We start from the raw sequence: 14071 nt of genomic DNA on the forward strand, positions 1-14071 counted from the left end.
AACAAAATGGTAAGCTTCATTTATTGAACAAATTTCAGTATAAACAAAAACACGGTATTAAGTCCGAAAATTCGTAATTTCATTTCCTGGTAGATCCCCAAGCCCTCTAGACAAGTTGCAAACGAATCTATGAAATCGATATCGCTAGCTAGGCGATGAGATGGAAAGAGATAACAAAGTACAATGTTTCATTCTAATTCATTTTATTCACCAGTTAAGAATGATAGGTGAGAATGAAAAGGCAGGTCAGTTAGCCCATCGTGATGAATACACCTAGAATTTAGCGCGATAGTTTCCAGGCGGGACCACGTAGAAGTCGACCTGTCATACCCTGACAAGTTGCTAGCTATGGGAAGTAGTCCTCATTACTAACAATCTCTTTCTTCGATTGACAATTGCCGTGTGGTCCCAGCATAGAATGGACCACCCCTTCCTATCCCGTGGGTGTCGTATCAGTCGATTAAGACGAGGGCGATAGATGGGCAGCAACTTTAAAAACATCACCAAAGCCTAACTGTTGTTGCCAACCCGCAATACTTGGCAAATACTAGCAAAAGCCCACCCAATAGAGAGAGGCCGGGGCAAAGGGATTGTTAGAAATGGAGACTGAGAATCCCATTGCTAGCAATATACCCAACCAGGTCGACCTCCTCGCGCTTCTCCCTGGAAACTATTGGTTTATTCCTGATGAATTCATCATGATGGGCTAGCTGGCCTGTTTTCATTCTCATCTGTCACCTTTCACTGGTGCTCCGCCAGCGTATCCCGTTAGCGCAGGCGGGGTTACCATACCATTTTCACCCATCAAAGAAATAGAGGCCTGTGTTCAGTAGTGGACAGGTAAAGGCTGATATGTTGATGGTAAGATGAATTTGTCAATTAGCTGACAAAAAGTTGTGCCGTTTCTGAGGCTCGATGCTGTATGTATATAATATGTTTATATTTTACAAACACTTTTTCCATGTGAAATAATAAACTTAATTGTGTTGCTTTGAAAAGACGGATATTTTTTTTATACAACTTAGAATGGCAAACAAGCTGACGGCCCACCTGATGGAAAGTGGTAACCGTCGCCTATAGACATGAGCAGTACCATGGACATAACAGAGTATACTGTTTCGCCCATGATAACCCCCATGCGTTGCCATTCCTGAGGACTCAGGTGTTATTCCTCCGTACTCAGTAAATTCACGCCATATCCCACCCTTCAAACCGAAACACAGCCATGCAAACACAACTGCTTCACGGTTGAAACACGAATAGGACAGAGGTACCCAAGCAATCGACTTTTGTACAAAGTCTCCCTCTGGTACAGGATTTATTAGTGATAAATTGTTATCACTAACAATTGTTCCGAATTTACAACTTTACCACTATTAACGTGTTGATATTACACAACTCGCCTGAAAAGAGAAGCAACGTTTTAAGCAATTATTTCACCAATTAAAAATAATTTTAAAACATTTATATTACAATAGTAAATCTAGATCTAAGAACAAGGAATTACATAGAAGGAGTGATAAAATAAAAACTGTAAATCATATGGTTGTCTCCTTTCTTCTTATGCGAATATAATTAGTAAAAAAAGGACGAAAGATACACGATCTGTTGCTATTTTTCTGAATTAATAACAGGCTAGTGTATAGAAAATGTGTATGTAAAATTTTTGCTCATTAACATTATTAGATTATATATTCGACACAGTTTATGTAAAAAGTGTGCAAAGCGGGTTGTATCTGAACTTGGTAGGGTGCTATGAATTGACAGTTTTGTCATTCCTATGTAATTCCTTGTTCTCAAATGTAGATACTTTTTCTAGAACGACAATGAATGACATATGTTATTCTGACAATTGGATTTGACACCTAATGCGCGCCAAATTCAAATGAATAAATGTCAAACGAGTTTATTTACGTGTATATAATAAGTGTGTGCGTGTGCAGCAGCGCGGAGGCGCGTGGACGCGCGTGCGTGTCGCGCGTGCGGCTGGGCTGCCACTGCCGCCTGTGCGTGTGCCTGGCCGCCAACGCACAGCCGCTGGCCGCGCTCCTCGCACGCCTCGTCTGGGCGCTCGCGCACGGTACTACCTGCCACGCCTACCTCTTTTCGCTTTCATCCCACCCCACAAAAATGTATAATTATTGTTTAAATTTTGCCAAAAGATTACATCTCCCCTGTTAAGGAGAGGAGATGGCAAACTAACCCCCGGTAGAAGCACAGTCGGCCGGGGTTCAGGGCCCCAGGGAGAGAAACCGGCGTACAATGCGGGCAGTGTCTAAGGGTACCGCTTTCTGCATCTTTCCCGGAAGTGAGCCACCTCGGAATACCAACCGTCTGAGATGTTTTAGACTAATTGGGATTATTATTATTTATTTAACTTTTTATTGCACCATAAATAAAAATATACAATGACAAGTGAATTATTCAAGTGAAATACAATAACGTAAATACAGATTGAAATTCCGAACAAAGGTACAAAATATCTTATCGCTAGGGCAATATCTTACAATCTTTATTTCAATTATCTACAATTCTGTATGTGTCTGTTTTTTTTTTCTATATATTCATTTAATTGCTATATCATTTCATCTTTGTATATACTTACTTTATCTTTATACTTTTTAAATATTTATTTACTAAAACTTTCCTGAAATCTTCTCATTGCCGCCCATTTGGGACGCAATTTCAGCCAGGAAGAACGGGCGAAAAACTCGGCTGTTGCTTTTTCCAAAAACTTTAACTGTATAAATAATGAATTTGTGTGAATATAAACTATTGACCAGTATCAGATCATAGAAATAGTAATAAAGTGTTTGTTTGGTACAGGTGGCAGCACTGCGGCCGCAGCTGGTTTAGTTCGGGCGCTACAGTTGTCTGCGGCCGCGCAGCCTGCGCTTTCAGCACAGCCCGAGCAGTGGGACCTGGCGCGTCTACGGCGGCTGCAGCTCGGGGACCACGGTAAGTTCTTTTTTTTTATTATCGAATAGATAGATAAATAATTTATTTACATTACTTACAGCACACAAATTACAATTAAAAAAAAAACATACACATAATACACAGCAAAAGAGAGTTCCCTTCCTTCATGCGTGTGCCATAGTAACACAAAATGGTCACAACTCAGTTTATTGCTTTGCCTTTAAAAGAGCAAAACACTGATATTCTGTTGTGGTCAAGAGTCGGTCGCGAAATGCCTTATTAAAAATAATAATAAAAAGAAATATAAATAAAATGCATTGTATTGTCCATTACATTCGTCTCCATTTGATATATTATATTCTAAATAAATAAATAAATAACAAATACCATTAGATGAGGGGTAGTCAGAGATCACTTTCTGTCAAATTCAGGTATTCAGGCAATAAATATTTTCGCTACGTACCTATTAGGTATGCCAATTTTTTGTTTATTAATTAAAAAAAAAAAGTTATTTTTTAAAAATGTGTTTAGTTTTAGACAATCTTATTGCAGTCTATTTTGTGGCGATATTATTTCTAATCCTATCTATTAATTTAATATTCTATTTTTTTTTTTTTGTTAAAGAAAAGCAGATAAAAATTGTATAATAAAAAAGACAGTAAAGACAAAAAGTAAATTACAAGGTTTCACAAATAAAAAGAGGATTTATCTAATACACTTGACATCGCTAATACTTACAATCAACTAAATTAAACTTAGAGTAATAACATTAGATATAGTAGTACAACATTATAGGCAGCACAGTTCCTTTTAAAATACCACTAAAGCGTAAATTCGATTGCCAACCTACTTGCCAAGCATGGCGACACTACTAGCAAAACCCCCTTAAGAGGGAGGCAAATGTCCAGCAGTGGACTGATGGAGTGGTGGAGTATATATATATATATATATATATATATATATATATATATATATATATATATATATATATATAGTGGTGGAGTATATATATACTCCACCACTCCACACACACACACACACATAATAAATATGTGTGTGTGTGTGAACGCGCGTGCGTGCGTGCGAGTGCGGATGCGGATGCGTGTGCGTGTGTGTGTGTAATTGAACTTACAAAAGCACATTTTACATCTTCTAAACCTTTGCACATAAAGGGAAACAATGAAAATAAAATAAACTAACTTCACAATACATACACTGCGAGAGCTTACTAACAATGAAATGTTTTACTCAAACAGGTGCAGCAATATTGCACGAGCAATTGGAACTATTGGCGCAGGAGAGCGATATCACAAAACAAATCGTGCACAACGTCTGCCTCTGTCGACAGTTCGAACGGCCGCTGGAGAAAGAGTTAGTAGTACTTCTATCCTACTGTTCTTTTTATACAACTTAGAATGGCAAACAAGCTGACGGCCCACCTGATGGAAAGTGGTAACCGTCGCCTATACACGTGGACAGTACCTTGAATTTCTCAGAATGTTTGTGATATCTTGCAATCAATTTCCGACCAAAAATTATTATTTGTTACTATAGAATAGATATAATCTTTAGATATTTTCAAATAGGCTTGTTTACAAGCTCTTTTAAATCGTATTTTTTTGTATAATTGTATTGCTGAGTTTGGAATGTTGTAATCGTGATGCAGTTGTGTTTGCATGGCTGTGTTTCGGTTTGAAGGGTGGGATATGGCGTGAATTTACTGGGTACAGAGGAATAACACCCGAGTCCTCAGGAATTGCAACGCATGGGTAGTATCATGGGCAAAACAGTATACTCTGTTATGTCCATGATACTGCTCATGTTGCTATAGGCGACGGTTACCACTTTCCATCAGGTGGGCAGTCAGCTTGTTTGCCATTTTAAGTTGTATAAAAAAAAATACGCAAGAAACTCAACAGTTACTCATTTCAAATTATTATGTACAAGAAAACTTTACATTTGCATGGGTACTGTGATTGTAATTAGAATTAAGTTCTGTTTAAATAAATAAACAATGTTTGTTTATTTATTTAAACAGAACAGCAGACTAAAAAGCGTCAGCGGAGCGACTACTAGCAAATCCCTCCCAATTGTTAACAGTTACAAGGAATTATTGTTTCTCATGAAAGGTAGTCTTGAGGATGCCTATGTTCAGCAATGAACGCAATGCACGGATAAATTATTAGTTTTATGTATCAATAACGATTTCAATTTCACCCTGTATATTGATATATTTGAATTATTTGTCAATATTTAAAAGTTATTTTAACTGTCCATTCGTCCTGTCTATTTTAACCTCGTCCATTTGGGTTGTGAATTGATCTCCCATCTTTAGTCTTCCCCCTTTCTATATATTATAGAGCGTTTCAAAAACGTGCCTACAAACATTTAAAAGGCCGGCAAGCAACGCACAGGCAACTCTTCTCGTGTTGCAAATGTTTATGGGCAATGGTAGCCGCTATCAGGTGGATCGTTCGCTCGTTTGCTTCCCTAATAATAAAAAAAAGAATTATAATATCTTTGAATATTTATTTGGTTCTGATAGCTTATTTATATTCGATTCGTTGTAGGCAAACAAGCGTACGGCCCACCTGATGGTAAGCGGTTACTGTAGCCTATGAACGCCTGCAATACCAGAGGTATTACGCATGCGTTGCCGATCCTGAAGAAACCTTTTTACCCCCCTTTTGAAGAACCCCATGATGTGGTCTCTCGGGAAAACCTCGGCAGGGAGCTCATTCCATAACCTTAGTGTTCCTGGGAGAAAGCATCTCTGAAACCGCGTTGTACGCGACCATTTAGGCTGTAGGGTATGAGGGTGAACTCCCTGCCGATGGCGAGCCGTACGATGATAGAAAGTGGCCGTGGGCATCATATTGAATAATTCCTCTGAGCACAATCCGTTGTATAAGCGGTAGAACACGCAGAGTGAGGCAAAATTTCTCCTTATATTGTCTTGATTATTTATTTATTTTTTAATCTGTTTTCAGATATGCACTAGAGAGGTTTTGCAAGATTTTAGAGAGTTTCAAGGCTGCGTCCACCATGACGTTTAAGGTCAGTCCGAAAATAATATAAAAAGCCTTATCTGGCTATGATCATCTTTTATAATAGGTACTTGCCAAAAAGCATTGGAAAGGTCAATACCAATAACAGGTTACAACGCATTTTGTACACATAACACGTTCCATTAAGATGCGTTGTTTCTTAAGATAAAGAGAGTGTAATTGAGTCGTCATGTGGTGTGAGGTGGTTGCTGATGCGTGTTGCAGGTGGAGACGGTGCCGGCGGAGGGCGGCGCGGCCAGGCGGCGCGTGGCGGCGCCGCGCTGCAGCACCGCGCGCCGCCTGCGGCACGTGGCCGCGCGCACCGCCCCCGCCCACTGTACGTACACGTCCGCACGCGTACACGCAGTCACGTGCTCGCTCACACACTTCAATTATTATTATTATTATTTATTATTATAGCTTTTTTTATCCACTTCCGTGGTCCCCAAGGGTAAAAGCCTCCTCCATCTTTTTCCACTTCTCCTTATCTATAGCAATACCAATGAAAAGTTCACACTTCAATTATTTGACATTAAAAAAATCAACACATCTCTTTCTAAATTATGCAAGTCTCGAGCGAAAGTAAAAATTATTTGGAGCGTTTGTCTAATTAGCTCATTGAATTGTAGCAACGTCGCACTTTAGTGTCAATTTAAAAAAATATTTTAACACGTCTCAATATTAATGTTTGTTTAATTAAAACATTGCTAGCTAGACGATTTAACCACTGTTTGGAGGTAGTCAAATTGACATTGTTTAAGTCTTATTGTCAGGCTTTCTACACCAGCCAGTTATGGTATAGTTATACGAAATGGGCTTATAACACACTGCGTGTGTAATACAATAACGCATTCCGAGCGATGCTCAACTTGCCACGGCGGTGTAGTGCGTCTGGCATGTTTGCAGAGAGCAGGGTTAATGATTTTTTTGCTATTTTACGTAATTATAAGGCAAAATTTCATGACAGATTAATGACAACAAGTAATCATATTGTAAAGACTGTATTTCTCACAGCATACCTGACGACAAGAGATTTTATAACGAAATAATTTAAATTGGTATTTTATAATTGATGTATATTTTAATAATAATAATAATAGTTTATTTAATTAATAATATAAAAATGTAAACTATGGGTATATACCTGAAAATAAAGAGATTTTATTGTATGTAACCATGCAGTGAGCGCGTGGGCGGGCTACATCCACCGCTGCTCGTGCCGCACTCCGCGGACCCTGTGTGCTCAGCAACGACGCCATCTGCTCAGGTATCAATTCCTATTACCTTACAAACTTAAATTAGTAATCAGTGCTTATTTCCACTCAGTCTTCTAGAAGAGAACTCTAACAGAGTTAAGCTCGCCTGTTGTACATATTTATTTAAAATAAACTATAACCCACACCACGTCTAGATAGTTGCATACAGCGCGGTTTCAAAGATGTTTCCTTCCACAAACACTCAAGTTATGGGATGAATTTCTTTGTATTGAATGAAGGTTTTTCCAAAAGGCTATAGCGTGGGATTCTTCAAAAAAGGAGTAAAGATGTTTCTTCAGGGTTGGCAACGCGCATGTAATACGCGCATATAAACGCGCGCATTCATAGGCTACGGTAACTGCTAACCACCAGGTGGTTCATATGCTTGTTTGTCAGCTCGAAAAAAAATCCGTTAAAGAGCTAACCAAACGTGGCAGGAGGTAAACCTACTTTCGCTTCCTGCCACACTGGATTCTTGTACACTCAGTAAAATGTACTCAGAGACAAAAGTTTTAAGATGCCTGTGACTACCCACCCCATTAGCGATTATGACCATGAACGTACTTATGTATTTTTAATGCCAATGTAATTCTAAAGAGGTATTTTTTTTTATTCTAGGTTGTTTTATTCTAGAATATCATTCTTCGGTATCATGCAAGCGGTGAACGAGTTCAGTGTGTCCAAACAGGAAACCGAACCTGTCACAGACAATGACAAGGTAAATCTATGTATTTTTTCTTTTTTTCCTATTAATATATATGCAATCTAAGAACTATAATTAAATGTGTTGAGTTAGTGACCAAAATGTAGTCTGTTTGGGCATCTCTGTTTCATTCGTAATTCTGCTGTGAAGCTGTTGTTTGTATGGTTGTGTTTCGGTTTGAAAGGTGAGGGCAGTGAATTTACACGGTATAGAAGCATAACAGGCTTAGCCCTAAACAGTAGCAACGCATAAAAGGTGTTACGGACGACGCAGTATATATCTATCACTCTTTTATGTCCATAGTACTCTTTTATGTTCATTTGTACAGGTGAAGGTTACCACTTTCCATCAGGTTTAGGTTCCATAGCCCATCGTGACGAATTCAACAAGAATTGTTCTCGATGGTTTCCAGAGGGCACCACGTGAAGGTCGACCTAATAAGGCATATTGCTAGCAATGTCGAACTCCATTGCTAACAATCCCTTTCCCCCCTCTTTCCATCAAGTGGGCGGTCAGCTTGTTTGCCATTCCAAGTTGCTTAAACTGATGTAATATATTGCAGGCACCGAACGACGTGAAGCTAGAAGCGGAAGGTCACGAGTTGCAGCAGGGAGACGGTACCGGGGCCAAGTGAGTATTATATATATACCACAGATAAACTATCAGACCAGAGGGAGACTTTGTACAAAAGTCGATTGCTTGGCTACCTCTGTCCCATTCGTGTTTCAACCGTGAAGCAGTTGTGTTTGCATGGCTGTAGTTCGATTTGAAGGGTGGGATATGGCGTGAATTTACAGGGTACAGAGGAATAATACCTGAGTCCTCAGGAATGGCAACGCATGGGGGGTATCATGAACGAAACAGTATACTCTGTTATGTCTACGGTACTGCTCATGTCTATAGGCGACTGTTACCACTTTCCATCAGGTGGGCCGTCAGCTTGTTTGCCATTCTAAGTTGTATAAAAAAAATCATTATTCACATAGACTTGTTTATAAGTTCTTTTAAATTATCATCTTTTTTTTTTATTTTAATGATTTGCACATGTAACCGATATAAGATGAAAAATGGAACAGAGAGAGAACAAACATTTTTATTAGCTGTTGTCAATAGTCCATGATTTGACAGTGATATTTCCTTTTTTTTTTTTATTGTTGACAAGTGTTTGACTTTTCTGATAAATTTGCTTTTTGTTTTCTTTTTTTTTTTTACATACGACATTGCTATTTTTAATGACTCATTTAATTAACATTTATTCTTTTTAAGTTTTAAATTTTGCATTCCTAATTATGACGAAATATGAGGACTACTTATATCTCTTGTTAACGTCTATACACTTATCATGTTTCTTGTAAATAAATAAATAAATAGAAATATTTTAAAAGTTTAGCACTTTATATGTTTCCTTTAACTTATAATGTGAAAAATGAAATTGTTTTACTGTATAAATAATTTCAGGGAACTCTGGTGACTTTTTACGGAACCTCTAGAGGTTCCGTAGAACCCACTTTAGGAATCATTGCTCTACTGTATTTTGGTTGACGTTAAAAAAGTAATCGAATCCTGACTCGATTACGAAAACTTGCATTTGTGTGCTTCGTTAGAGTCGAGTAATTTTTAAATTTATAATCATAAATGTAAATGTCTAAAGGCCGCCAGATTCGATGTCAAGAGAGGTGGAAGCGGAAGCGGAAGCGAGCGTTGTAGCGGAAGCGGAAGCGGAAGTGGAAACTGGCGCGGAGGGCGGTGAACACAGCGATTCGAACTTCCACGCCGACTTCGACGACTGTAAGTTTATAGAACAACAGTTTCTATATGTAAAGTATATGTACATATAGAGAATTAAGCCATATATTTTTTAGTAAACTAGGGAAATACCGGTACTGCTTCCAAGTCTATACAGGGTGTAAAGGTGTAATATCTATATTGCTATAAAATTAGAGGTTGTAATACCACCCCTATTTTTAGTATGTTTTTTTTATACAACTTAGAATGGCAAACAAGCTGACGGCCCACCTGATGGAAAGTGGTAACCGTCGCCTATAGACAGGAGCAGTATCATGGACATAATAGAGTATACTGCTTCGCTCATGATACCCCCCCATGCGTTGCCATTGCTGAGGACTCAGGTGTTATTCCTCTGTACCTAGTAAATTCACGTATTAATTAAAATATTATTATATAATTTTTTTAATGACGGGATCGCAAGACTTCTACTTAATTTTTTGGCTTTTTCGTGGGTTGCGACATAAAAATGGTTGAGTAACAATAGTCTAGAGCAGTGATTCTCAACCACTGTGCCGCGGCACTTTTGTGTGCCGCCAAATTTTAAAAGTGTGCCGCCAAATTTTGCAAATATTTAAAATTTTTGTCATAAACTATTTATGCAGTGTGTTGTAGTAAGTGAATAATTCTTATCTTTTTCTTTGTGTGCCGCCAAATTTTTAATCGTTAAATATGTGCCGCAACAAATAAAAGGTTGAGAATCACTGGTCTAGAGGAACTTGAGAATATATAGGGCTTCTTTGGATGTAAATACGGACTAGCTTTTATTCGTGAATTTGTCTGTGTACATGATATGTTTACTAACTGGGGTGAATAGAGTAGCCTATGATCTCCATCCCATATATATATCCCATAAAACGCGGTGTATAGAATTCATTAGATAAATAGAAACTATTTCGATATCTCTCATGTACAAACAATCGTCCAGTGACAATCTCCTTTTTTTTTAATGGATGATAATAGAATGGTAACCCTGCCTACGCTAACTGTATACACTGACGATGCACTAGTGAACGGATGATGGGCGAGGATGAAAAGGCAGGTCAGCTGGTCCGTCGTGATGAATACACATGATATTCAGCACGGTGGTGTCCAGGGCCGTGTCCTGTATTAAGTGAGTGTGGTTGCGTGGTCGTGCTACAGTGAGCTCGTGGGAGGCGCGGTCGGGGCGGGCGTCGCTGGCGCCGTCGTGGTCGTCGTCGCTGGACTCGGCGTCGGAGCTGCTGCTGGCGGCGGCGGCGGCCGTGGAGGCGCGCGGCGCGGACGGCGCGGTTGGCGCGGCCGGCGCGGCCGGCGCGGCCGGCGCGGCGCCGCGCGCGCTGTGCCGCACGGTGCGCCGCCTCACGCGCTCCATCGCCGCCGTCGAGCGCCTCATGGACCGCGTGCTGCGCCACTGCGGCCGCTGGCCCGGCGTCGACACCGACACCGCCGCCGCCGCCGCCGCCGCCGCCGCCCAGGCAGACGACACCGACCACCAGGACAGGTACGCACTGAGTGACGTTTAAACTGATCAACGCAGTTTAGTAAGGCTGTTGTTTCGGCATGTGTGATATAGGTTGACTGGTAGAGAATGCCATCAGATAGTACGTCCACCCTGTAGACATTTTCTTATGTGTGCAAAAGTATTAATAAATAATTAAATATCATTGTATCAGCCTGTAACTGTCCACTGCTAAACATAACCTTCCACTAGGGGGTTTTGCCAGTACTTTTCACGTCATTTATATGCCGTCATTTATAAACCGATTTGGTTTTTTTTTTTTTATCTGGAAGGATGTAGCTCGAGATTAGTCCTGTAGGAATTCTATCAAAATCTGTCATTAGCATATTTAAAATTATTTGTCATAATGGGGGGGGAGGGGGAAGGGGGAAGGACTAGACTAGTTAGGATCTGTTTTAATCATATTATATACATATTATTACTTTGTATAGGAAAAGCGTTGACATGGGCCTCTCGGAGGTGGACCGGAAACTGATGGCCATGTACCGCCGGTTACCGGAAGTGCACCGCCGACAGCTGCAGGTCTACAGGAAACAGAAGAAACTGTCCACGGTGAGGGAAATTGATTAAAATTTTTAAACATACAGGATGTTTAGAAATTTTATAATTAGCTACTTATGGACGGGTCAAATTAGCCGCGTGGGTTTTAATAAACGGGTAAAGATTCCCACCTCGTGAGTGCTTACTGAAGGATAATGCGGCCAAGAGCGGCCCAGGAAACGGTGGCGTGATTATCTAGATGCATTTAAAAAGGACTAGCTTTAGCTGGCGAAAAGCAGGAACCTTCGGAAAGAGATGGAGAAGACCTTAGTAATGAATAATAGAATCTGCTACACTTTCTCATGTGAAAGTGTCTCCCTCTGATGTCAAGACTTTGTTGTCTATGTATTAATTTTTTTCTGCAGATTGATGACGGAAAGGTCATACCTATTTCGGTATCGTCCATACCATACTGGTCTAATATACATATTAATTTCAATGGTGTTTTTCATATTCATTTTTTTATGCAATTTAGATTGGTAAACAAGCTGACGGCCCACCTGATGGAAAGCGGTAACCGTCGCTTATAGACATGAGCAGTATCATGCACATAACAGAGTATATTGTTTCACCAATGATACCCCCCATGCGTTGCTATTCCTGAGGACTCAGGTGTTATTCTTCGGTACCCAGTAAATTCACTGCCGTATCCCATCCTTCGAACACAGTCATTCAAACAACTGCTTCACGGTAGAGACATGAATAGGACAGAGGTGGCCAAGCAAATTACTTTTGTACAAAATCTCCCTCTAGTGAGATGAGATATTATATATTGGATAACCGATAATTAATATATTAATTATTGGACCAATATATAGATATTGTAACTAAAATATAAGGATGTTGCCATACATTACTCGGCCCTAATGACCGGGTTGTGTTTGTCATACATTACTCGGTTATGAGTAATGTATGGCAACATCCTTATGAGCTCCCTAATGCCTGGGTTGTGTTGTTGACTTGTTGACTTGTTGGTAACGTTGTGTGGTGCGGGTGCGGGTGCGGGTGCAGGTGTGCATGCAGCTGGTGGGCGGGCGCGCGCCGCTGCCGCCGCCGCCGCCGCCGCCCGGCTCGCCGCCGCCGCCGCCCGCCGCCGCCGCCGCCGCCGCCGCCGCGCACCGCCCGTGCCGCCCGTGCCGCGCGCTCTGCCCCGAGTACCACCTCAGGCGGTTCAAGGAGGTACCAGCCGCGCAACCGCCACGCGCCACGCTCCCATGTTCCCCCTTATATGTGGATTTTAATTTGCTTGTTTGAAAACGTTCATAACATTTGCCTGTAGAAGTGTGGCAACGTCGCAATACTCTGTCGATATTTAAGAATAAAAATCTCCCACTCATTCTTCTTCCTTTTATTCTAAATCCTTTACTGTTCAGGCAGTTCGTCTATGGAACTCACTACCTACCTCTATTCGGTGCGCTCTAACTCTTACTAGCTTCAAAACCTCTGTTAAATCTTACTACCTCTCACTTTAGTACTATTTTCCTGTGTTCTCTCTTCGTTTTCCTTCGTCATTTTTTTTTCTGTTGCATGTGTGCTGTTAAGTATGTGTATGTTATGTATATATTTAATTGTGTATATATTATATATGTATGTGTATATATGTTTGTATATGATAATATTTATATAATAGTGCGCCACCTAATCTTTGTCATTTTCTCAATGTCCTCTACCCAAAGGTTGTCTGGAAGAGATTGCTTAGCGATAAGGCCGCCTTTTGTATCGCTTCTCATTAATATTTACTGTATTTGTTATTTGTCTTGTTACTTGGTGCAATAAAGTGTAAATAAATAAATAAATAAAATAAATAAATGGAACATTTTTTTAAATGTTTCTAACTGAGTATTTAAAAAGTATTGTGGTAACGAAGTAAAACGTTAATTATAGAATATGTTGCATATAAATCTACTGTACCTAACTTCGTTATTTATCTCTGAATTAATAAATATATTTTTGCTATCATAAGTCAAATTGTTCATGATATCTTATTAAGTATATATATATTGCATGGTTAACATTTTATTTTAGTAGCATAGCAGTTTTTAAGTAATCAACCAGAAATATCGATAAAAGGTTAAAATCATTTTAAAAATTGACAGAAAATTGCGACGTTGCCACACTGAATTTATAAACACTTTTAATGCAGGTTTATATGTTTTAAAATATTTTCAAATACTGAAACTGTTCGCGTCCCCACAGGTACGTCGTAAAGTGATGCATATGAGGGATCAGCAGTTATACTACCATCGACTGAGGATGTGGCTCGAAGAGCAACTTCGACAGGAACAGGACAGGTCAGTATGTGTTTCTACGACTGTTGTCT

At 39.8% G+C, this 14071-nt stretch overlaps 1 protein-coding gene across 7 annotated transcripts in view; it reads left to right on the plus strand.

The window, feature by feature from the left end:
• LOC113513158 (uncharacterized) overlaps positions 1-14071 on the plus strand; it is a 64727-nt gene that overhangs the window by 14765 nt on the left and 35891 nt on the right. For 6 of the 7 annotated variants that reach the window (XM_052892209.1, XM_052892213.1, XM_052892211.1 and 3 more), the window contains exons 9-21: positions 1944-2080; positions 2827-2958; positions 4176-4290; positions 5910-5976; positions 6192-6303; positions 7149-7233; positions 7841-7940; positions 8488-8555; positions 9577-9713; positions 10854-11193; positions 11643-11763; positions 12763-12930; positions 13948-14042. In XM_052892209.1, the coding sequence (XP_052748169.1) occupies positions 1944-2080; positions 2827-2958; positions 4176-4290; positions 5910-5976; positions 6192-6303; positions 7149-7233; positions 7841-7940; positions 8488-8555; positions 9577-9713; positions 10854-11193; positions 11643-11763; positions 12763-12930; positions 13948-14042 (1677 nt within the window). The remainder of the gene's footprint in view (positions 1-1943; positions 2081-2826; positions 2959-4175; positions 4291-5909; positions 5977-6191; positions 6304-7148; positions 7234-7840; positions 7941-8487; positions 8556-9576; positions 9714-10853; positions 11194-11642; positions 11764-12762; positions 12931-13947; positions 14043-14071) is intronic. The other variant, XM_052892212.1, reaches the window with a different exon arrangement.

The sequence above is a fragment of the Galleria mellonella genome, unplaced genomic scaffold, assembly GCF_026898425.1.
Source record: "Galleria mellonella isolate WM207_F2 unplaced genomic scaffold, CSIRO_AGI_GalMel_v1 utg150, whole genome shotgun sequence".
NCBI lineage: Eukaryota > Metazoa > Arthropoda > Insecta > Lepidoptera > Pyralidae > Galleria > Galleria mellonella.